The sequence below is a fragment of the Saimiri boliviensis genome, chromosome 10 (genome assembly GCF_048565385.1).
Source record: "Saimiri boliviensis isolate mSaiBol1 chromosome 10, mSaiBol1.pri, whole genome shotgun sequence".
NCBI classification, from domain to species: domain Eukaryota; kingdom Metazoa; phylum Chordata; class Mammalia; order Primates; family Cebidae; genus Saimiri; species Saimiri boliviensis.
This window is the reverse complement of record NC_133458.1, coordinates 11,238,263-11,261,758: the sequence shown is the minus strand read 5'-3', so window position 1 is coordinate 11,261,758 and position 23,496 is coordinate 11,238,263. Positions and strand designations below refer to the sequence as shown.

Below are 23,496 nucleotides of genomic sequence, written 5' to 3'. Positions count from 1 at the left end.
TCATAGGCATAATTGATTTTTTTTCCTCAATGCTGTATAAATTGCTATAAAAAAAAAAAAGTGCCTCAAAACAAGTTCCTTATCTCTATTTGCAACCAAACTGCTATTTTCAACCCATGTAGTATCAAAATCTGGACCGAAGACTGACAATGATGTTTCATGGAACGTGAAGGTGAACTGAATAGAGATTGAGAAAAATCTGAAATAAATGTTGGGAATAATTTAAATCAAAAGATATTCTGAGGAGTTTCTTGATGTCTGGTTTCTTTCCTCATCTGTGTAGCATTGACTTAGGTTTTATAATTCTAGATAGTCTTTTCCCTAGCAATAAATAAATAAATAAATTTTGTATGGTCAAAAATCATTGGGCTATTTTTAGTAAACAGCAATATTATCACAGAGAAGGTGAATCTAATTCGTTTGACTTTTTGATTTACAAAAATAAATAGAAACAGCTTCCACATGGATTTACTACAAATGGATTTATGCTACTTTTCAGAAATTGCTTATTATTTCTGCATTATGAGATACGTGAGAGTTATAACCCTGCTTAGAAATAGATGACTCTGATTTTCTGATGTCCTGTGTGGGTCATGAGTGGCTGAGAGAGAGGACAGAATATAGGTGTGTGTGTGTGTGCATGTGCGTGTGTGTGTGTGTGTGTGTGTGAGAGAGAGAATGTCCATTTTGAAAAGCATAGAGTACATCAGTTGGCTTTTTTGTCTCTTCAGGTTGAATAATATGATATCTAATAACTTCAAAAAATTACTAATATTTTCCTTTGTCTTTCTTTGATTCAATGGGACAACCAGATGATTAGGTGGTTTATCATATTTACAGTTTCTGTGGATTACTTCAAAAACACTTTAAAAAATTTTTTTCTTGTACTTTAGGTTCTGGGGTACATGTGCAAATCATACAGGATTGTTGCATAAGTACACACATGGCAAGGTGGTTTGCTGCCTCCATCCTGCCATCACCTATATCTGGCATTTCTCCCCATGTTATCTCTCCCCAACCTCCCCAGCCCCTACTGTCCCTCCCCGATCCCCTACCAACAGACCCCAGTGTGTGATATTCCCCTCCCTGTGTCCATGTGTTCTCATTGTTCAAAACCAACCTATGAGTGAGAACATGTGGTGTCTGATTTTCTGTTCTTGTGTCAGTTTGCTAAGATTGATGGTTTCTAGTTTCAACAATGTCCCTGCAAAAGACACGAATTCATCCCTTTTTACAGCTGCATAGTGTTTCATGGTGTATATGTGCCACATTTTCCTTGTCCAGTCAATCATCAATGGGCATTTGGGTTGGTTCCAGGTCTTTGCTATTTTAAATAGTGCCACTATGAACATACGTGTGCATGTGTCTTTATAATAGAACGATTTATAATCCTTTGGGTATATATCCAGTACTTAGATTACTGGGTCAAATTAAATTTCTATTTCTAGATCCCTGAGGAATTACCACACTGTCTACCACAATGGTTGAACTAATTTACACTCCCACTAACACCAAAGCGTTCCTATTTCTCCACATACTCTCTAGTATCTGTTGTCTCCAGATTTTTTAATGATCGCCATTCTAACTGGTGTGAGTTGGTATCCCAATGTAGTTTTGATTAACATTTCTCTAATGACCAGTAATGATGAACATTTATTTCCTGTATTTATTGGCCTCATATATGTCTTCTTTTGAAAGATGTCTATTCATATCTTTCGTCCACTTTTGAATGGGCTTGTTTGTATTTTTCTTGTAAATCTATTTTAGTTGTTTGTAGATTCTGGATAATAGCCCTTTGTCAGATGGGTAGATTGCAAATTTTTTTTCCCATTCTATTGGTTGCTGGTTCACTCTAATGATTGTTTCTTTTGCTGTGCAAAAGCTCTGGTGTTTAATTAGACCCATTTGTCTATTTTGGCTTTTGTCACCAATGCTTTTGGCATTCTAGTCATGAAGTCGTTGCTTATGCCTATGTCCTGAATGGTTTTGCCTAGGTTTTCTTCTAGGATTTTATGGTGTTAGGTCTTACGCTTAAGTCTTGAATCCATCTGGAGTTAATTTTAGTGTAAGGTGCCAGGAAGGGATCCAGTTTCTGCTTTCTGCACATAGCCAGCCAGTTTTCCCAACACCATTTATTAAACAGGGAATCCGTTCCCCATTACTTGTTTTTGTCAGGTTTTCAAAGATCAGATCGTTGTAGATGTGTGGCATTGCCTCTGAGTCCTCTGTTCTGTTCCATTGGTCTATGTCTCTGTTTTGGTACCAGGACCATGCTGTTTTGATTACTGTAGCCTTGTAGTATAGTTTGAAGTCCAGTAGCATGATGCCTCCAGCTTCGTTCTTTTTTGCTTAGGATTGTCTTGGCTATGCAGGCTCTCTTTTGGTTCCATATGAAGGTTAAGGTGGTTTTTTCCAGTTCTCTGAAGAGGGTCATTGGTAGCTTGATAAGGATAGCATTGAATGTGTGAATTACTTTGGACAGCCTGGCCATTGTCACAATATCAATTCTTCCTAACCATAAACACGGAATATTTTTCCATCTGTTTGTGTCCTCTCTCATTCCCTTGAGCAGTGGTTTGTAGTTCTCCTTGAAAAGGTCCTTTACATCCTTTGTTAGTTTTATTCCTAGGTATTTTATTATCTTTGTAGCAATTATGAATGTGAGTTCGCTCTTGATTTGGCTCTCTGTTAGTCTATTATTAATGTATAGGAATGTTTGTAGTTTCTGCGCATTGATTGTGTATCCTGAGACTTTGTTGAAGTTGCTTATCAGTTTCAGGAGATTTGGGGCTGAGACGATGGAGTCTTCTAAATATACAATCATGTTGTCTGCAAATAAAGACAATTTGACTTCCTCCTTTCCTAATAGAATACCCTTTATTTCTTTTCCTTGCCTGATTGTTCTGGCTAAAATTTCCAATACCATATCGAATAGGAGTGGTGAGAGAGGGCATCCTTGTCTAGTGCCAGATTTCAAAGGGAATGCTTCCAGTTTTTGCCCATTCAGTATGATATTGGCTCTGTGTTTGTTGTAAATAGCTTTTATTATTTTGAGATATGTTCATTGATACCTAGTTTATCGAGAGTTTTTAGCATAAAGCACTGTTGAATTTTGTTGAAGGACTTCTCTGCACCTATTGAGATGATCATGTGGTTTTGATATTTGGTTTTGTTTATGTAGTGGATTACGTTTATAGACTTGAGTATGTTGAACCAGACTTGCATCCCCAGGATAAAGCCTACTTGATCGTGATGGATAAGCTTTTTGATATGCTGTTGCAATCGGTTTGCTAATATTTTATTGGAGATTTTTGCATCTATGTTTATCGTGGATATTGGCCCAAAATTTTCTTTTTTTTTGTTGAGTCTCTGCTGGGCTTCAGTATCAAGATGATGTTGGTCTCATAAAATGCTCTGGGAGGGATTCCCTCGTTTGGATTGTTTGGAATAGTTTCTGCAAGAATGGTACCAGCTCCTCTTTGTATGTCTGGTAGAATTTAGCTGTGAACCTGTCTGGACCTGGGCTTTTTTTGGTTGGTAAACTATTAATTGCTACCTCGACTTCATACCTTGTTATTGGTCTATTCAGGGTTTCAATTTCTTCCTGGTTTAGGCTTGGGAGAGTGCAAGTGTCCGGGAATTTATCCATTTCGTCCAGGTTTACTGGTTTATGTGCATAGAGTTGTTTGTAGTAATCTCTGATAGTAGTTTGTATTTCTATGGAATCAGTGGTGATATCCCCTTTATCGTTTTTTATTGCATCTAATTGATTATTCTCTTTTTTATTAATTTGGCTATCAGTCTGTCTATTTTGTTTATCTTTTTAAAAAATCAGCTCCTGGATTCATTGATTTTTTTGAAGTTCTTTTTTTTTTTTTTTTTCTATCTCCTTCAGTTATTCTCTGATCTTAGTTATTTCTTGTCTTCTAGAAGTTTTTGAGTTTTTTTATCTTGCTTCTCTAGCTCTTTCAATTTTGATGATAGGGTGTTGATTTTAGATCTTTCCTCACTTCTCATGTGGGCTTTTAGTGCTATAAATTGCCCTCTGGACACTGCTTTAAATGTGTCCCAGAGATTCTGGTACATTGTGTCTTCATTCTCATTGGTTTTGAAGAACATCTTTATTTCTACCTTCATTTCATTGTTTATCCAGTGGACATTCAGGAGCCAGTTGTTCAATTTCCATGAAGTTGTACAGTTTTGAGTTAGTTTCTTAAGGCTGAGATCTAATTTGATTGCACTGTGGTCTGAGAGACTGGTTGTTACGATTTCTGTTCTTTTGCATTTGCTGAGGAGTGATTTACTTCCAATTATGTGGTCAATTTTAGAATAGGTACAATGTGGTGCTGAGAAGAATGGATAGTCTGTGGATTTGGGATGGAGAGTTCTGTAGATGTCTATTAGGTCCACTTGCTCCATATCTGAGTTCAAATCCTGGATTTCATTGTTAATTTTCTGTCTCCTTGATCTGTCTAATATTGATAGTGAAGTGTAAAGTCTCCCACTATTATTGTGTGGGAATCTAAGTCTCTTTGTAGGTCATTAAGAACTTGCATTATGTACCTGGGTGCTCCTGTATTGGGTGCATATATATTTAGAATCATTAGCTCTTCTTGTTGCCTTGATCCTTTTACCATTATGTAATGTCTTCTTTGTCTCTTGATGTTTTTTGGTTTAAGGTCCATTTTATCAGAGACTAGTATTGCAACTCCTGCTTTTCTTTGCTCTCCATTTGCTTCGTAAATCTTCCTCCATCCCTTTGAGTCTATGTATGTCCTTGCATGTGAGATGGGTTTTCTGAATACAGCACTCCAATGGGTCTTGACTTTTTTTCCAATTTGCCAGTCTGTGTCTTTTGATTGGGGCATTTAGCTCATTTACATATAAAGTTATATTGTTATGTATGAATTTGATCCTGCCATTTTGATGCTATCTGGTTGTTTTGCCCTTTGGACGACACAGTTTCTTCATTGTGCCAATGGTCTGTACCATCTGGTATATTTTTGGAGTGGCTGGTACTTGTTATTCCTTTTTATGTTTAGTTCTTCTTTCTGGAGCTCTTGTAAGGCAGGCCTGGTGGTGATGAAATCTCTCAGCAGTTGCTCGTCCATAAAGGATTTTATTTCTCCTTTGCTTATGAAGCTTAGTTTGGCTGGATATGAAATTCTAGGTTGCAAGTTTTTTTCTTTAAGGATGCTGAATATTGGCCCCTACCCTCTTCTGCTTGTAGGATTTCTGCCGAGAGAACTGCTGTGAGTCTGATGGGCTTCCCTTTGTGGGTGACATGACTTTTCTGGCTGCCCTTAGCATTTTTTCCTTCATTGCAGCCCTGGTGTATCTGATGATTAGTGTCTTGGAGTTTTATTGAGGAATATCTTTGTGGTGATCTCTGTATTTCCTGGACTTGAATATTAGCCTGCCTTGCTAGTTTGGGAAATTTATCTTGGATAATATACTGAAGAGTGTTTTTGAGCTTCGATTCATTCTTCCTATCACATTTAGGTATACCTATCAAACATAGATTAGGTCTTTTCACATAATCCCATATTTCTTTGAGGCTTTGTTCATTTCTTTTTGCTCTTTTTTCTCTAATCTTGCCTCCTCATTTTATTGCATTGAGTTGATCTTCAATCTCTGATATCCTTTCTTCTGCTTGGCTGATTTGGCTGTTGAAACTTGTGTATGCTTTGCAAAGTTCTCGTGCTGTGTTTTTCAGCTCCATCAAGTTGTTTTGTTCTTCTCTAAGCTGGTTATTCTAGTTAGCATTTCCTCTAACCTTTTTTCAAGGTTCTTAGTTTCTTTGCATTGGGTTAGGACATGTTCTTTTAGTTCAAGAAGTTTGTTATTACCCACCTTCTGAAGCCAGTTTCTGTCAATTCACCAGACTCATTCTCCATCCAGCTTTGTTCCCTTGCTGGTGAGGAGTTGTGATACCTTGGAGGAGGAGATGCATCCTGGCTTTTGGTGCTTTCATTCTTTTTTTACTGGTTTCTTCCCATCTTCATGGATTTATCTAACTGTGGTCTTTGTACTTGGTGACTTTTGGATGGGTTCTCTGGGTGGACATCCTTTTTGTTGGTGTTGAAGCTATTTCTTTCTGTTTTTTAGTTTTCCTTCTAACAGTCTGACCCCTCTGCTGCAGGATTGCTGGAGGTTCGCTCCAGACCTTGCTTGCCTGGGAATCACCTGCAGGGGCTGCAGAACAGTAAGGGTTGATGCTAATTTCTTCTTCTGTTATCCTAGTCCCAGAACAGTACCCGCCAGATGTCAGCAAGAGCTTTCCTTTATGAGGTGCCTCTTTGGATATATGCGGGTTTGGGAGCTGCTTGAGGATACAGTCTGTCCCTTATCAGAGCTCAAATGCTGTGCTGGGAGCTCTGTTGTTCCCTTCAGAGCTTCTGGGCAGATACATTTAAGTCTTCTGTGGTGGAACTCATAACCACCTCTTTTCCCAGGTGGTCTGTCCTGGGAAGGTGGGGCTTTACTTATAAGTTCCTGACATACTTCTGCCTTTTTTCATAGATGCCCTGCCCCAGCAAGGAATTAATCTAGTCACAGCCTTCCAGTAGAAGTGTTGCTGAGCTGCCGTAGGCTCTGCCCAGCTGCTGTGTAAACTTTCTTGTAGTTTTGTTTACAGAGGTACAGTTAGAACTGCCTCGGTAATGGTGGTCTGCCTCAGTAATCTTAAATATAATCTTATAAATAAATCCATTTATCTCAGCACTTTGAGAAGGTGTGGCAGGCAGATCATCTGAGGTCAGGAGCTTGAGACCAATCTGGCCAACATGAAGAAATCCCGTCTCTACATTTCTAGGCTTCCAGGGGGTTCTGACATCTCAGCTGTGATCTCCCAATACCTGCAGATCACAAGGCCATTGAGACCTAGAACTATGGCTGCAGCGAGAGACAAAGGCCACACCAAATCCCCCAATTCAAAGTTTAAAAATAAAATTTGTAGGAGTCACCTGATGTTATCTCGGAAAATCAATAATTACTTCAGGTTAGCATACAACGACTGTTTTAAAAAGTACTGAAAACTTAGTAACTTTAATCTTAGAATATGTAAGTTTCTCATTAATGCATTCAGTGAGAAGGAAATTATATATTTTGCATTTAAACTCATACAGGAGTTCAATGTTTTGGCCTTTGACTTATAAACAAATAACTCCATTCTAAGTATAATAAAAGCATGTTATGCTTAAAACCATTTATTCGTATTGGACACTCATAGTTGTAAGAGTTGTATACCATTAAATCATGTATAATCCTCTACTCTTAGAAAGTAAGCCGCACACTGGCAGGCACAGTTTAGAGGAGAAATAATAACACAGTGGAATTTTCCTTTGGTCCTGTTTCAAACATAAATGATGTTTCCATCAGTTTAGGCACTGTTTATGCTGCCACAAATACAAAATTGGAAAATACAAAGCCTGTATCCTAGTAGAGCCTCAAGTCCACAGGAAAAATCAGATCCATAAGATAACCTCAATGTAACAAGAGAAGTAATATGATAAAAGTATGGAAGGAGCTAGGGGACAATGGGCCAAAGCTACTTCACACAGGCAAGTTTTCTAGTGGTGAGGCTTATCTGAGGCTTAGAAGATGCCTAAGAGTAAGTTAGAATAAGAAGAAATGGCTGCTCATTGAAGAAAGTGGGCATGGCCTGAGGAAAGGTACTATGTGAAGACTGTGAGGAATTCAGTCCGTTTGCCATCATTAGCACGTAAAAAGAAAGATGGAACTAAAAATAAGCCTGGACAGGAAGGCAGGAGCTGTATCACTGAGGGTGGCGTAGGCCACACTGAATTACCTGGATTTTTATCTTTTTGGCAAAAGAATTTATTTCACAAAGGTCATTTCAGCTTCTGTGTGATGGTTTTAAGATGGGAGAGTCCTCTGGACCCCTTGGTAGAACTTGCAACAGGGGTGTGGCTTGTTTGCTCTGCTCAAACCCCTTTTGGGAGGAGGAGCATGCAGGTGATCCGGAGCAAGCGCTTTTGGGCTCTGGTCACGGTAGTGTCTAGGGGTGTTACAATGCTCTTTTAGCTTTGCCGTCAATGGACGGCTAAGTGTTAACCAGTTCAGTGGATAGTAAGAGTGACAAGCTATATACCCTGTCCTCTTGGCACCCAGGTCCTTGTCAGACATTCAGGAAGAATCAGGTCACATGGACTTGAAGGATAGTGAATATAGGGATTTTACTGAGTGATGGAGGTGGCTCTCAGCAGGATGGGTGGGGAGGTGGAAAGGAGTTGGAGTGGGAAGATGATCTTCCCCTGGAGTTCAACCATTCCATGGCCAGTCTCCTATCTGTCTCCAGCCAAATTCTTCTTGATGTATAGATGCTTCCTCTCTTCCCTCTTTCTCTGCTGTGCTGCTCTTCTGTTCTATTGCTCGTCTGTTCATGGAGCCTGGGGTTTGGGGTGTTTATGGGTATAGGATGGGGAGCATGGCAGGCCAGGGTGGTTTTGAAAAAAGCAGCAATTGGGCTAGAAAACAAGAATAACTGTTTTCATTTAGCACCACGGTTTGCAGGCTTGAGGGTGGGGCCTTCGCCAGGAAACCACCATTTTGCCTCATGTTACTATCAGTTAGATTTAAGAGAAATAAAACCAAAGGATGAGAATTGGTCATTTAACAATGTTAATACAATAGGTAACATCTGAGGTAATGGTAGGCTTATGGTAGTACATGTAGAAGTAAACTATGAGTTTTAAAAGTATCAAAATGCTACATATCAATTAATCATTGCACCTCAAATAAACTTCACTGGCTATGATACTGCCACTGCACAAAGATCTATATTTCACAGGTCTTGGAACCGTCTAAGTGTGGGTAGGTTTAAAAAAAAAAAGGGAAGCTCAAGAAAGTTCCAGATCTCTGACTTGAATGACTGGATAGTGGATATGGTAAACACAGTGGGGCTCAGAGAAAGAATTATCTGTTGAGCAGGAAGAGTGAGAGATGCCTGTGGAACATCCATGTGGGTCAGTCCTCCAAGTTACTGAACTGGAATCTAAATGGTATGCAGAAATGAAATCAATGTCCTCTGATATCGTTGTCATTGTCCTAGGAGATGTCAAGAAATGAAGGGCAAAGCAACACATTTTAAGCAGAAATATTGAACAAAATGTGAGATACTGGCCTTTAGGAAAGAAGAGCCTTGAGGTTTTTTTTTTTTTTTTTTTTTTTTTTCCCATTTTATTTTTCAGAGTAGAAGTGATTTTTAGATTCTATCTCTAGATCACTTTTAGAGGATTTGGAGAAGGCTAATTTGCTACTATTACTCTAAATTAACTATATTGAAATTTTGAAACCTATTTTAACCATTTAGGTTTATATCACAGATATATTGAAACGAAGAAAAGCAGCAGATTAGAAGAAAGAAAGTATTCAGATCAAAGCAATGCGTAGGTGGAATGAGAGAGCCCACCAGAGTTGTGTCTGTTCTAGGAGTGAGTCCATTCAAAATAATGCAATGCATTCTTGCCTACCACCACAATCCCCCAGAAGTAGCCTAATATTACCAGTCTTTTTATCTGACTCTTGAAAACTCAAGTATATTTGTAGTTGTAGCACCAAGATGGATGGGAGACAGTCTTGAAATTTCTTCCAATCTAATAACTCTTATTTTTTAATGAAGTATGAAATAGTACTGTTTATTATAACAATTCAATTAACTGAAATATGAGTGACAACTTTCAAATATTCAACAAATATTTAATGAGCATGACTGTTTTCAGGCACTCTTTTAAGTTCTGAGATTTAGAATGGAACAAAACAAAGTCTCAGAGGAGATATGCTGTAAATGTAGAAACATATCAATCAATATATCAGGCAGAGATCAATGCTATAAAAATGAATAAAGCTGGGTGAATAGAGAAGTGAAGATGGAGTCATCAATTTTGTAAGAATGATCAGTGTATCTAAAATACTGACATACGACAATTAAAAAAATACATAGATTTGCATGTATGTGGAGTTTGCAAAATAAGTAAATTCTACCTTCTAGTATTCTTAAACTACAGTTTCAGATATAAAATACATTTCAAACTCTCAAAGTGATTTGCTATTTATTTGCATAAGTTATGTAATATTAAATTCTGTACTAACTGGTTTATATATATATATATATATATATATATATATTTCTATTTATTTCTATTTACATGCTTTATATGTATTTGTGAAATATGTATGCCTTCATCACAAAATATAAACTTCCAAATTTACCAGTTTTTAATTATTTTTTTAAAAAGAATGTCTTTAATTTTGTTTCCTTTTTTCTCTAATTAAAAATCGATATTATATATATTTTTCAGTTATATAATATATATTATGTATTATATAATTAAAAATAAAAAATATATATTTGAGATATATATGATTCTATAACTGTGATATTCTTCTCAAATATCAATAAGCCAGTCTAGTCCTAAAAAAAATCAGACAAATCCAAACTGAGAAAGATTCTACAAAATACCTGGCTGGTACTCTTCTAGAGGGTCAAAGTTATGACAGACAAGGAGAGAATTGGGAACCATCACAGATTAGAAGTGACTAGGGAGACATCATAACTAAATGCAATGTGAGATCCTGGATTGAGTCCTTGAAAAGCAACAAAAAAGCGTTAGTGAAACACTGGTGAAATCCAAGTATAATCTGTATTTTAGTTAATGCCACTTTACTTAAGTTAGTATTTTAGTTTTGACAAGTGTACTAGGTTACGTAAAATGTTAGTTTTAGAGGAAGCTGGGTGAAAGGTATGGGAACTCTATCTTTCCAACTATCTTTTTGACTTTTCTCTAAATCTAAAATTTTTCCAAAATAAAAAGTTCGTTTATGAAAATAAAAACAAATTTCGACCACAATTTTTATCGAAGAAGTTGTACACTTAAATGAGGATATCTTTTTAGCTAATCAAAATCCTTTTTTGGAAAACAAAACAATGAGATAAGTTTTAAAAAGAATAATGTACAATAACAAGAACCAAGCACAAAACTCTATCTAGTATTATCCATATCTTTATCTATGTACATACGTAAAGATTCTGTATATACAATTTGAAATAATCAGAAACAGTATATTATCATTGGTTATTTCAGAAAAATGAAATAATGCCTTTTAAATTTTTTTTCTTTAATATTTTTTGTTTCTTTTAGATCCGTAAAAGTAACTGAAAAAAATTTCCCGGGGAAACAGTATTAAAAGTAACTTTTGAATCCTTATTTGTTGCTGTGCTATATTCAAATATTTTTTTTTTCAAATATATAGACAAATTACAGTTTCAAATTATATATAGTCTCACTTTTATAAGGACCTTTTATCAAGATCAATAAAACATTTTAATTAACTAAAACATCCAATTTCCCTACACTATAAATATTATATCACCTCAAATTCAAACTACTATTGTACATTTGGACCAAGATTAAATGAAATGAAATAAAATAAAATAAAATTCTGTCTCTCCAATTTCCCCTCTGTTTATTCTTCTCCATTCCCCCCACTATTTTATATATATATATGAATTATTCTATATATGTACATATTCCATACATATATATGTATGTATATGTGTGTGTGTGCATGTGCATGTGTGTGTGTGTGTGTGTATGAATTATTACATACCTTAGATAGTTGATTAGATATATAGATAAAGATGTAATATCTAGGATATGCACCAACTAAGGACCCATGAACACCGGTGATCTCTTGTGGTTGGGATTTACATTCTACTTTCTATATTTCTGTATTGTTTAATTTCTTTTGAGCAATAAACATAGTTTGTAATAAAATATATAGCAAAGATATATTTTAAAAGTAAAATATTAAATGTAAAATTTAAATATTAAAATCTTTATATCATAAACAATTCAAAATATCTTATTCAGATTTACAAAGTAAAGACTAAGAAACAATAAAATGTTTTTGAAAAAACCTTTTCTACCATAATGATTTGATGAATTGGGCATTGGGCATATTACCAGCTTGCTGAGCTATTGTTAGGAACAAAATTGTGGAAGCACTATGATTTTGCATTCACTTTTTGAGTAACCAATATTTTTCAGATTGCTTAAACAGTTCAACCATACATATTTAATCACTGCATAGAAAACTTAATTCTAGGGACTGATAAGCAATCAGAATAATAGAAGAAAAAATGGCTTGTCCCCAAATAAGCACAAAACGTTATTAGATGTCAGATGAAATTTTAATGTATTTTTGTAGGAGGCAGAGCTAAATGGTGACGGATGTTTTTTACATTACTGTAGAATATCCAAGACTTTTTGAAAAGTACAGGACATGTGTTAAAGTGCATATTATATATCATAGATTATTTCCAGAAATTTTATAATTTTCAAGCCAGCTCTGAGCTTATACCCACAAGAGGACATGCTGATATTTTGGAAGCATTTAACCCATTCAAAGAAAAACAGCTTTTAATTTTGTTTTAGATAGATGGATAAATAGGTGGAAACATACATTTACACTTTTTATTTTTCTTTGTGAGCAATCTAGTTTGCAGACCATTCTGTTCCCAGCTGACCCTGACTACTTACCATTTGTAAAGTGAGACTTGGTCTACATGAGTAGCTTTCCTTCCTGTTTTTATTAATATCTTAGGATTGTCTGAAAAAAATTAAAAAAAACACCTTTATCTTTTCTGTCACGTTTTCTCATTGCTCTAAAAGTAAGACAGAAATACATTAACATTTTCATAAATTGCTATTCTGTACCTAGAACTAAGTGTGTTTTGATTTAGAAGAAAGTATAGAAGAGGTGATTCTTGTTCCCTGAGTAAAAGCTCAGGGAACATTTACTTCCTGAGAGATGAAATAGAAATATTTTATGTCAATTAAAATATGCTGAAGGTCTATAAAACAATGATGTGTCTATTGTTTAACTGTCACTGATAAGAAATTGACTGCAAAATTACTGTCTAGAGTTCAGAATTTACTCCCTTCTGTTTTTCTTTTGTTCACTTTTCAAGGCAAAAAGTATCTACCAACCACTGGATTGTAAGTTCAACCTGAAATCTGAAAGTCAGATTCCATTTTTTTCTCTCCTTTATTTCTCATTGCGGATGATAAAGATACTGCCATTGAAATTCAGCTGTGACAGTGTGTATGATTAAGCTAAAGTCTAATTGGCTTTGCAGTGTTAGCAGAAGCCAAAATTTAATGGTTGATTTTTTTTCCTCTCGTATTAAAATAAACCTCTGTGATTCACAGTCTCAGAGAACAGAACTCTTTTGATTAAGAAAGTCTTTTTATGGGCAATAAAGAGCTGATTATAAGAATTAAAACTTAAAGTTTAAAGTCATATTTTTTTCTGAACATTTTATAATGTAAGATTGTACAGTTATTTAAAAGCATAAATATTTGCGATACTAGCTTAGTTTCAAAGTATGTGAAAGCCATCAGTGATTTGAAAGGCAAGCTTAGATTTAATTTTAAGTAATATTCGAAGTAACTGTATTTAAAATAGTTCACTTTATAGAATTAGGTAAAATCTACACATAAAAAGATTGGCTGTGGTTCTGGTAGCTCTGTATCTCTACCGTGGCCACCACGGGGATTTATCTGGTGGTATGCTACACTTACAAGGCAAACCAAAGTGTTCCTGCTGGTGATTGAAGTAAACAAGTGCCAGAGAACTAGGACATGAAATGAGAAAATATTTCTCTGACAGGCTTTACACTGGCTGTTATTTCTCTCCAATGTCTCCCTCTGGAGTTCTTTAGCCAGACCTTGCCCAAAACCTAGAGGCTAGCTTTGTCCAAGCTTGTAATTCTAAAGTTATTAGAGCTGTTCAGTTTGACTCAGCTTTCTATGATTTACAAATGAAAAGCTTACAGAAATAGTCTACTGAAAATATTTTTAACCACGAAGATTTGATAAGGGTAATGAAGCTTCTGTTTGAACTCAGTATTTGATCTGAATGGTCACATTGCATTTTGAATCGTTCTATGAATTGAGAACCCATTGCCATTAATGCCTAATAAATATTATCTCATTTTTATTCCTGGTGTGAAATAAATAGTAGTTATAAAATGAATCCTCACAATCGTATATTTCGGATCATAGTGACAAAATTTCAAATTTTTTAAGAAGATTACATACTTTCCTTATTTTAATCTAATCCCCTAAAACTAAAATTAGAGCTGCTGGAGTAGTATGTGCTGGATATTTGTTCTCTGAACTCATATACGGAAAGTGAAGATATCTGTGTCCATTGTAGTAAAGAAACTAGCAGTGCTGCCCAATTCTCCATTCCAAATGCAAGGAGGTAATAAGAAATTTGAGACAGACTGATTCCTAAAGATAAATGTTGAGAAGTTTCTGAAAATTCAATTGGTTGTAAACTCTGAATGCTACAAAAAGGTTTACTAATATTGTGGTAAAATACAAAAACCACTGGGAAAAAAATGAAAATAGCATAAAAGATTGCATTCCAAGTGCCTTCATTCTTACATCAAAGAAAACTTTTTGAGTAAAATATATACTAAAAATCATGAAGAATTATCATCATTAAGGAATAAAACATTTAAGTCTCATAATCTGTTAGAGATTTAAAATTTTTACTATTTTGGACTAAACTCTAGATCTAAACTCTAGGTTCCCAAGTTAATATTTAAAGCATATAACCCACTGAATTTATATTACTAATTTTATAATTAAAGTAAAATGTTCAAGTGATAGAGATTTTAGGAACATTTTTATCAATACTCTCCATAAAACCTCCTTTAAAAACACACAGTAAATCAAAGGAAGATTGGGATAAGAACAGAGGACTGTCAATTTCTCAAGAAAAACGCCTATTTAATTCCCATTTACTCTCTACAGACAACTGTTGGAAGTGGATGGTAACATACGTGACTCAACTAATACGTTATTATTATTTCTTTTAGGGGCTGATGTTATCAACTTTGATGGCTATGTTGTGTTACCATATAGATTCAGAAACAAGAAGATGAAAACGCTGAAAGATGTCATTGCCTTGAAATTTAAGACTTCTGAAAGTGAAGGAGTAATCTTGCATGGAGAAGGACAGCAAGGAGATTACATTACCTTGGAACTGAAAAAAGCCAAGCTGGTCCTCAGTTTAAACTTAGGTGTGTTCTGATTCTTGGTACTATTCTTTCCATTATGGATGTTCCCATTAGGAAAAAATTCATGTTGCTCAATTCTTTAAAATGTAAATTATAAAAAGAGCTCATATTATGTTGTCAATGATTCTTAATATATAACAGTTGGTATGAAATACCTATTTATTCAAAAATATTTATTAAAAATTTCTGCTATACAAGGTACTATACTTTGGCATATAGCAGGGAACAAATAGACAAGATCCTTAAGCTCATTAAGTTCATGACCTAGTGGAGGAATCAGACAATATAGCATCTATTATTCTTATTTAAAACAACTAAGCAAAAATGAATGACTTCAAATAATAAATATTATGAACCAGTTTAATAGGTTAATATAATAAGAGGAATAGGTTAGTATGTCCTATTTAAAAGCAACAGGGCCAACATTAGAATGTGTAGCAAAGAAAGCCTTCTTTGAGGAAAAAAATTGCTGTTGTGAGTAGTGCCACAATGAACATATGTGTGGATGTATCTTTACAATAGAATGACTTACATTCCTTTGGGTTTATACCCAGTAATGGGATTTTCAGGTCAAATGGTATTTCTGCCACTAGGTCTTTGAGGAATTCTCATACTGTCTTCCACAATGGTTGAACAAATTTGCACTCCCACCAACAGCATAAAAGCTTTCCTTTTTCTCTTCAGCCTTACCAGCATCTGTTAGTTATTGGCTTTTTAAGAATAGTCATTTTGACTGCTGTGAGATGGTATCTCATTGCAGTTTTGATTTGCATTTCTCTAATGATCAGTGATGTAGAGCTTTTTTTTTTTTTTCATGTTTGTTGGACACAAATATATCTGTTTTTGAGAATTGTTTGATCATGTCCTTTGCTCACATTTCAACAGGGTTGTTTTTGTCTTGTAAATTTGTTTAAGTTCCTTGTAGAAGCTGGATATTAGAACTTTGTAAGATGGATAGTTTGCAAAATTTGTTTCCCATTCTGTAGGTTGTCTGTCCATTCTGATGATAGTTCCTTTTACTGTGCATAAGTGATTTAGTTTAATTACATCTCCTTTGTCAATTTTTCCTTTTGTTGCAATTGCTTTTGGCATCTCCATCATGAAATCTTTGCCTGTGCCCATGTCTTGAATGATATTGCCTAGATTTTCTTCTAAGGTTTTCATAGTTTTGGGTTTTATATTTAAGTCTTTAATTCATCTTGAGTTGATTTTTGTATATGGTGTAAGGAAGGGGTCCAGTTTCAATTTCTGCATATGACTAACCAGTTCTCCCAGCACCATTTATTCAATTAGGAAACATTTCCCCATTGCTTGTTTTTGTCAGGTTTGTTGAAGATCAGATGGTTGTAGGTGTATGGTCTTATTTCTGAGTTCTATACTCTGTCCCATTGATCTATGTTTCTGTTTGCATTAGGGCCATGCTTTGGTGACTGTACCCTTGCAGTATAGTTTGAGGTTGGGTAGCATGATGCCTCCAACTTTGTTCTTTTTGCTTAGAATTGTGTTGGCCATTAGGCTCTTTTTTGATTCCATGTAAATTTTACAATAGTTTTTTAAAATTCTTTGAAGAATGTCCATGGTAGTTTAATGGGGATAGCATTGAATTTGTGTATTACTTTGGGCAGTATGGCCAATTTCGTGATGTTGATTATTCCTGTCCTTCGCATCCATGAGCATGAAATGTTTTTTCATTTATTTGTGTCATCCTGATTTCTTTGAGTAGAAGTTTATATTTATCGTTGATAAAATCCTTCACTTCCCTTGTTAGCTGTATCCTAGGTATTTTACATTATTTTTATCAATTGTGAATGGAAGTTCAGTTATAATTTGACTCTCTGATTGCTTGTTGTTGGTTTAGAGAAACACATGTGATTTTTGCACATTTAATTTTGTATCCCAGAACTTCACTGAAGTTGCTTATCAGCTTAAGAATCTTTGGGCTGAAATGATGAGGTTTTCTAGCTATAAGATTATGACTTCTACAAAGATAATTTGACTCCTTCTCTTCCTATTTGAATACCCTTTATTTCTTTCTCTTGCCCAATTGCCCCGGCCAGAATAGCCAATTCTATGTTGAATAGTCATTGTGAGAGAGAGCATTCTTAATAAAACAGCTGTGTTGTGGTAGGGAACTACCTCTGCCCCATCAGCTTGGACTCTCCAAAGCCCACAGGCTGGAATGACTGGATCGTCCAACTCAGGTGGCAACCCTCCCCACCCTTGGTCACTCCATACCAGAGAGAGATCATAGGTCTGCCATGCAGGTGAGTGTAGCTGGAGGGCCCCAGCTGGGAGGTCCCACCCAGTAGGAGGAATGGATCAGGGCTCTGCTTAATGAAGCAGTCTGGCCACAATCTGGCAAAGCTACTGTGTTCTGCTGATAGGGAACCCTTCCTCCTCATCTGGACCCTTTGGACTCTGCAAAGCCCACAGGCTGGAATGGCCCAGTAGGCCAAATAGCAGAGATGGTGTCCTCACCTCTCCAAGGCTCCACCTGGTCTCAGTCAGGCTTTGCCGTGTTTCCAGTGGCTGACTGAAATTCCAAGCCAGTGGGTCTTATCTTGTGAGGTTTCCAGGAAAATGGAGATGCAGAGCAATGATGCTCAGCTCCCTGGATTCTGCCCCCTTCCTAGGGGTATGTGCAGACATCCCACCTTGCGTGAGTTGCAGACACCTTTGTTGGGAATCCCAAGGTGGGGTTTGTAAAGCTCTTATGTCTCTGTGCATACCTGAACAGTTGCTCTACCAAGACTCCACACAGCTCTGTGTGTCAGACCCAAGGCTCTGGTGGCATGGGCTCACAAGGAGATCTCCTAATCTGTGAGTTGCAAATATGCATGGGAGAAGCATGGTTTTTCGGGGTCACATAGTCACTCGGTGCTTCTCTTGGCAGGGTTTGGGGGTTCCCTTGGCTCCATGTCATTCCTGGGTAGGACATAGCTCCATCTTGCTTTTCTCCATTCTCCTTGTGTGAAGTTGTTTCCTTCATCAGTCTCCATGTGAGAACCTGAATATTTCAGTTGAAAGTTCTGTATTCACTCATCTCTTTCATTCCTCTCTGTGAATGCTACAGAACTCAGCTGCTTCTAATCAGTCATTTTGGCCCCAATCCCACCTGTTTCTCTTGCTTGTCTAAAAATTCTAGGCTCTTTGACTTATTTGCCAATTACCAATTTGAGTGGTCCAAACATTCCTGAATATGGTCTGTATCCCTTTTATTAACTTTACTTACTTTGAAATACAGTATTACACTAAAAATTGAAACTTCACTTAGTTTATTTTTATAGGTAATGATACATCATCTTAAAGATATACCCTTGATTCTAAAACTTTTCACATTAAAAATCTGATCTGACAGACACGATAGCTTCTACAACAAAGAAAAAAAGTCACACAAAATTCTTCATCACCTAGTTATGCAAAATATTATTTTTTACATTAAAATGAAAATAACATTAAAACGCACACAACACTGCATGTTCTAACTCATAAGTGGGTGTTGAACAATGAGAACATGTGGACACAGGGAGGAGAACATCACTGGAGCCTGGGGGGTGAGGGGCTAGGGGAGGCGTAGCAGCAGGTGAGGGACTGGGGAGGGTAACATTAGGAGAAATACCTAATGTGAATGACGGGACAATGGATGCAGCAAACCACCAGCATGGCACCTGTATACCTATGTAACAAACCTGCACGATCTGGACATGTACCCCAGAACATAAAGTACAATTTTAAAAAAGTATAAAAGATGCACACAAAACCTGGGAAAATACAAATGTCAAATATTACTGGTTTAATATCAATCATGAATAAGAAATTATACCCCTACATCATAATACGAAGGCAGTAGAGAAAATAGAGGCAAATGTTATGCAAGATAATTCATAAAAGAAAAAAATATTATATGAAAACCAAATACTCAACCATGCTAGTTATAAAAAATGTGCAATAAAATAACAAAATTCTAATTTTTGCCAAGTAAGTAAATACATTTTAAAGTTATCATATCAGTGTTGGTGAGTATTTGACAAAAAGAATCCTTTGTATTTTTAAGCAAGTCAGAAAATATTTTCAGGAAAATAGCTAGACAATATGCCCTCAGACATTTGAAATATCTTATAATATGTTGGTTCAATAATCATAAGGTTAAAAGAGAATTGGCTACTAGGATTTAAGCCCAAATATATAATTTACAACATGAAATACAATGTCAAAAATTGGGAAAAAAGTTAAACCATAGAAATATGTTGATAGCACTTAAAATGTCTATGCTAACTTTCAGTTGCATGGGGAAATTATATATAATATTAAATAAAAACTGTAGGATATAAAATCTATAAATCTAATTAGGTCTATGTAGTCTTGTGTCACTTTTAAATGACGATGTCTTCTGAGAAATTCTTTGTTAGTTTCAACACTAGGTAAACACAATAGAGTATACACGTACAAATCTGAATTGTATAGCCTACTACACACCTAGGCTACGTGGTAGAGTCTATTCCTCCTAGTGTACAAATATGTATGGCATGTTACCGTACTGAATACTTTTGTCACCTGTGAAAAAAATGGTATTTGCATATCAAAACATAGAAAAGATACAGTGAAAATATAGTGTTAAATTTGATGTTACCACATTATATATGAAGTCCATCATTGAAAAAAATATCATTATGTGGTGCATAACTTTTTGTGGACAACATCTGGAAGAAAATAGACCAAATTATTGTTAGGGGTGGAAATATTTTTACATTACATTTTATTTGTTGTTTCTTCATTATATTCTCTACTTGTAATAATGAACATGTATTCATTGTGCCACCTGGGGGAAAATAGCCTGAAATTATTTTTAAAATAAGACCTAATAGAGGGAAAGAAGGAAGAGCAGGGGAGAGTAACCAGAAAAAAAATATATGTACTTCCATAAAATTTGCACACATGCACATGTGGACACACACACACACACACACACACACACACATTGCAGTTGAATTATATCTAAAGGTGTTTATTTTTTCAAACTTTTCTTTTTTTATCCCAAATGAAACATGTAGAGTAACCTTTGAAAATCAACTGATGCTTATAGAGGTGTGACATTATTGTTTTCAAAGAAATACCTGACTATGTGACCTTATCAAGAAGAGTTTATTAGCTTTACACTGGAAAGCAGTTTACTAATGGAGTTTTACTGACTGACTGTAATTTACGACAGCCAGAGAAATATATCCACTCAAATATCTACTGCCGTTCTTTAATGCGGTTACCTAAATATCAGACATATCTGCCTGTTGCTCTGTCTCTAGTGTAAATATTTAAAGTAATAAAACTCAGTGTGACCTTTTCACTTAGATAGTTCCTAATTTTCTTTCTTTCACTTCCTCTTCCGCCTCTTGTCCCTTCCTTTTCCCTGTCTCATTTTATACATACGTACTGACTCACCATCACACATCGACATTTGATTTCATCACCAGAAGTGAAGAAAAGATGTTCCAGGAAGATAATTGATAATGTAAGGTATGGGGGCATTAGCATACAAAGAGAAGAAAGGAAGAAAGGAAGGAGGGAGGGAAGAAGGCAAGAAGGAAGAAAGGCAGGAAGGCAGAGATAGAAAGGAAAGAGAAACGAAGAACGAAAGAAAAGAAGAGAGGAAGAAAAAGAAAGAAAGAAAGAGTTTAATGTGAGAGTTAATTGTTCATCTCTCATTTCCATTATGCTATTTATTCTGAAACCCTATTATATTTTTGTAGTGATTAATTTTGCCTGACCATAAAAAGCATTACTTGATTAGACAACACAGATGAAACAAAATATATAAACTTCATTCGGAGATCACCTTAATAAACATGTTGGATTCTAACAGTATTTTGCTTTTATTTATAGTTTCGTTGCTATAGAAATCTTATTTCAAAACTAAATGCTACATTTATAATTCTGAATGTTATCATTTTAATTAAAAGATAACAAGTAAATTTTCTATGCCATTAACAATTACATAGTGTTCTCTTTACAACAATGGCTTTTGGAGTCAACGAAAATTAAAAATGGTCATGCTATGTGGTCTTAATCAATAATTGTAACAGTAATAGAAGATTAACAGGTAGCAGTTATGCTCACTATATGCCAGAAAGCATATTAAATTCTTTGCCTATACTAACTCATTTAACCCTCAAGCAACCTTATGAGGCAGGTACTGTTATCTTCTCTATTGTATATATGAACAAATGGAAACCAAGCATACTCAACTTCCCCTGGATTCCAAGCTAACAGTGGAGCCAGCATCAGAACCCAGTAGGCTGATGTGAAAGCCCAGGTGACACTGACTTTATAACAAACATACCAAAATTTAGCAGAATTCATTGCACAGATATAAAACACTCATTTTCCCCCATTTTAAAAGAGCAGACTTTTTTTCCATCTTCAATAACTTGTAGGTACTTTGAACATGAAGTATTCTTAAGTGTAGTGACTTACTGATATTTCAGGTTAACTTGAATGGATAGAGCTCTGATGGAATGTCAGCCTCTACATGCTGTAAACAAAAGAGCCTGTGCTTTTGGCTATAGCATCATTACATTGTTTCTTCTTCACTCCTGTGTACCCAGGAAGCAACCAGCTTGGCCCCATATATGGCCACACATCAGTGATGACCGGAAGTTTGCTGGATGACCACCACTGGCACTCTGTGGTCATTGAGCGCCAGGGGCGGAGCATTAACCTCACTCTGGACAGGAGCATGCAGCACTTCCGCACCAACGGAGAGTTTGACTACCTGGACTTGGACTACGAGGTACGATGATGATATGTAAATTGTGATAAAATGTCGAGCAACTCCATCACTCTCTTGCTGTATTGTATTATTGTTAATTCTATTACTACTTATACCCTTTTTATTTTCTTCTCTAAACAAAAAGAAACTGACAATTTTAAAAACCTAATACATTTGTGTCATTTTATTTCCAAATTTACAATCATGAATACTCGAAATATTATAAAAATCTTAGTGCCAAAGTATTAATTGGAAGAGAAGGACCATGCTATCCAGGCCATTTAATAAATTCATAATAAATTTAATTTGTAATCCTTTCATTAGTAATCATGTCACCAATTCTCCTTGAGAGTGTGCAGTACATTATATACAGAGGGTTTTCTAATATTTATTATAAAGCATGGAATAAGAAATCCTAGCTTCTGGTTTATACTAAGTCATTCAGAAACTCCTAACTGTAGATGAGTCTTTTGACATTTTCTGTTTTCCCAGATGTCAATATCACAAATGCAATAGAGTAAAATACAGAATATTTTAAAGAGATTGTTCATGAACAAAAAGACACATTTTACCTTTCCAATAATGAGAGATTAAAAATAATCAATGATCATGTTTATACAAATTAAAAAATCTATTCTCATAGCTAAAGAATAGGCATATCATATTTTTAAATAAATTATTTGTAGAGCAATTCAACCTTAAAATATCCATTAAAACTGTTAATCATATATGTAGGTGAGCTCTTTTAAGATGTTTGTCACGGTATTATACATCCTGGGAGAAGAGGATAGCACTAGATATGCAAAAGCAGCAGAACGGTAAAGCGATGCAATGCTATTACTGAGCCAGAAGTTTCGGAATTTTCTTAGTTCATGAAGCCCTTAGTGTCTTCGAACTTTCTCTACAGCCGTCCTGGGCTATTAGATCCAAACAACTTAAAAATTTACATCCTAAAACTTTGGTAGCTGTTTGGAGAAATAAACATAAAATAAGAGTGAAAGTACATTTTTATTTCATTCTCAAACAACAGCAATTATTACTAATGAGCTGAGTGTTATTGCACTGTATGCTTGTCACAAATGGGAGTCAGATTTGCCACTGGCATCCTAATTTTCTGTTCCATGTTTACTCTACGTGATACTCTGTTTTAATCAGAGTAATGACCAAATCCCAAATTCACAAAAACAACACATCACTAAAAGGAATGTCACATTATCTAATACTGGAATAGTAAACTACCTTAAGCTAGTGTTTCACACAGTGTCCAAATGACACTTGGAAGCCCATTGTTGTGTTTTCTTTAAAAATGTTGAACGTACTATGGCACTCCTCTTAGTTTTGTGCAGCACCTTCATGTTCCTTGGCACTCGGATTTGAAATTGGAGGGGTATTCATGTATGTATGTGTGTGTCATGTATCTTTATGCATAATTACATAAGAACATGGAATATGCTCATCACAAAATAAATAGAAAAGGCAGAATTAGTTTTCTACTTTCTTTGTGTTTAAATAGTTTCTCTTTCCTTGCAATATGAATATACCATATATATTCCTAAATAATTTGTAATAGAATATGCTATATAAACACTGATGGAGACTTTATTAACGTTAAATTAAT

At 35.4% G+C, this 23,496-nt stretch overlaps 1 protein-coding gene across 2 annotated transcripts in view; it reads left to right on the top strand.

Annotated features, from left to right (window-relative positions):
* Positions 1-23,496, top strand: part of CNTNAP2 (contactin associated protein 2) — a 2,246,749-nt gene that overhangs the window by 934,015 nt on the left and 1,289,238 nt on the right. For both annotated transcript variants that reach the window (XM_074378960.1, XM_003929829.4), the window contains 2 exons: positions 14,915-15,118; positions 21,715-21,899. In XM_074378960.1, the coding sequence (XP_074235061.1) occupies positions 14,915-15,118; positions 21,715-21,899 (389 nt within the window). The remainder of the gene's footprint in view (positions 1-14,914; positions 15,119-21,714; positions 21,900-23,496) is intronic.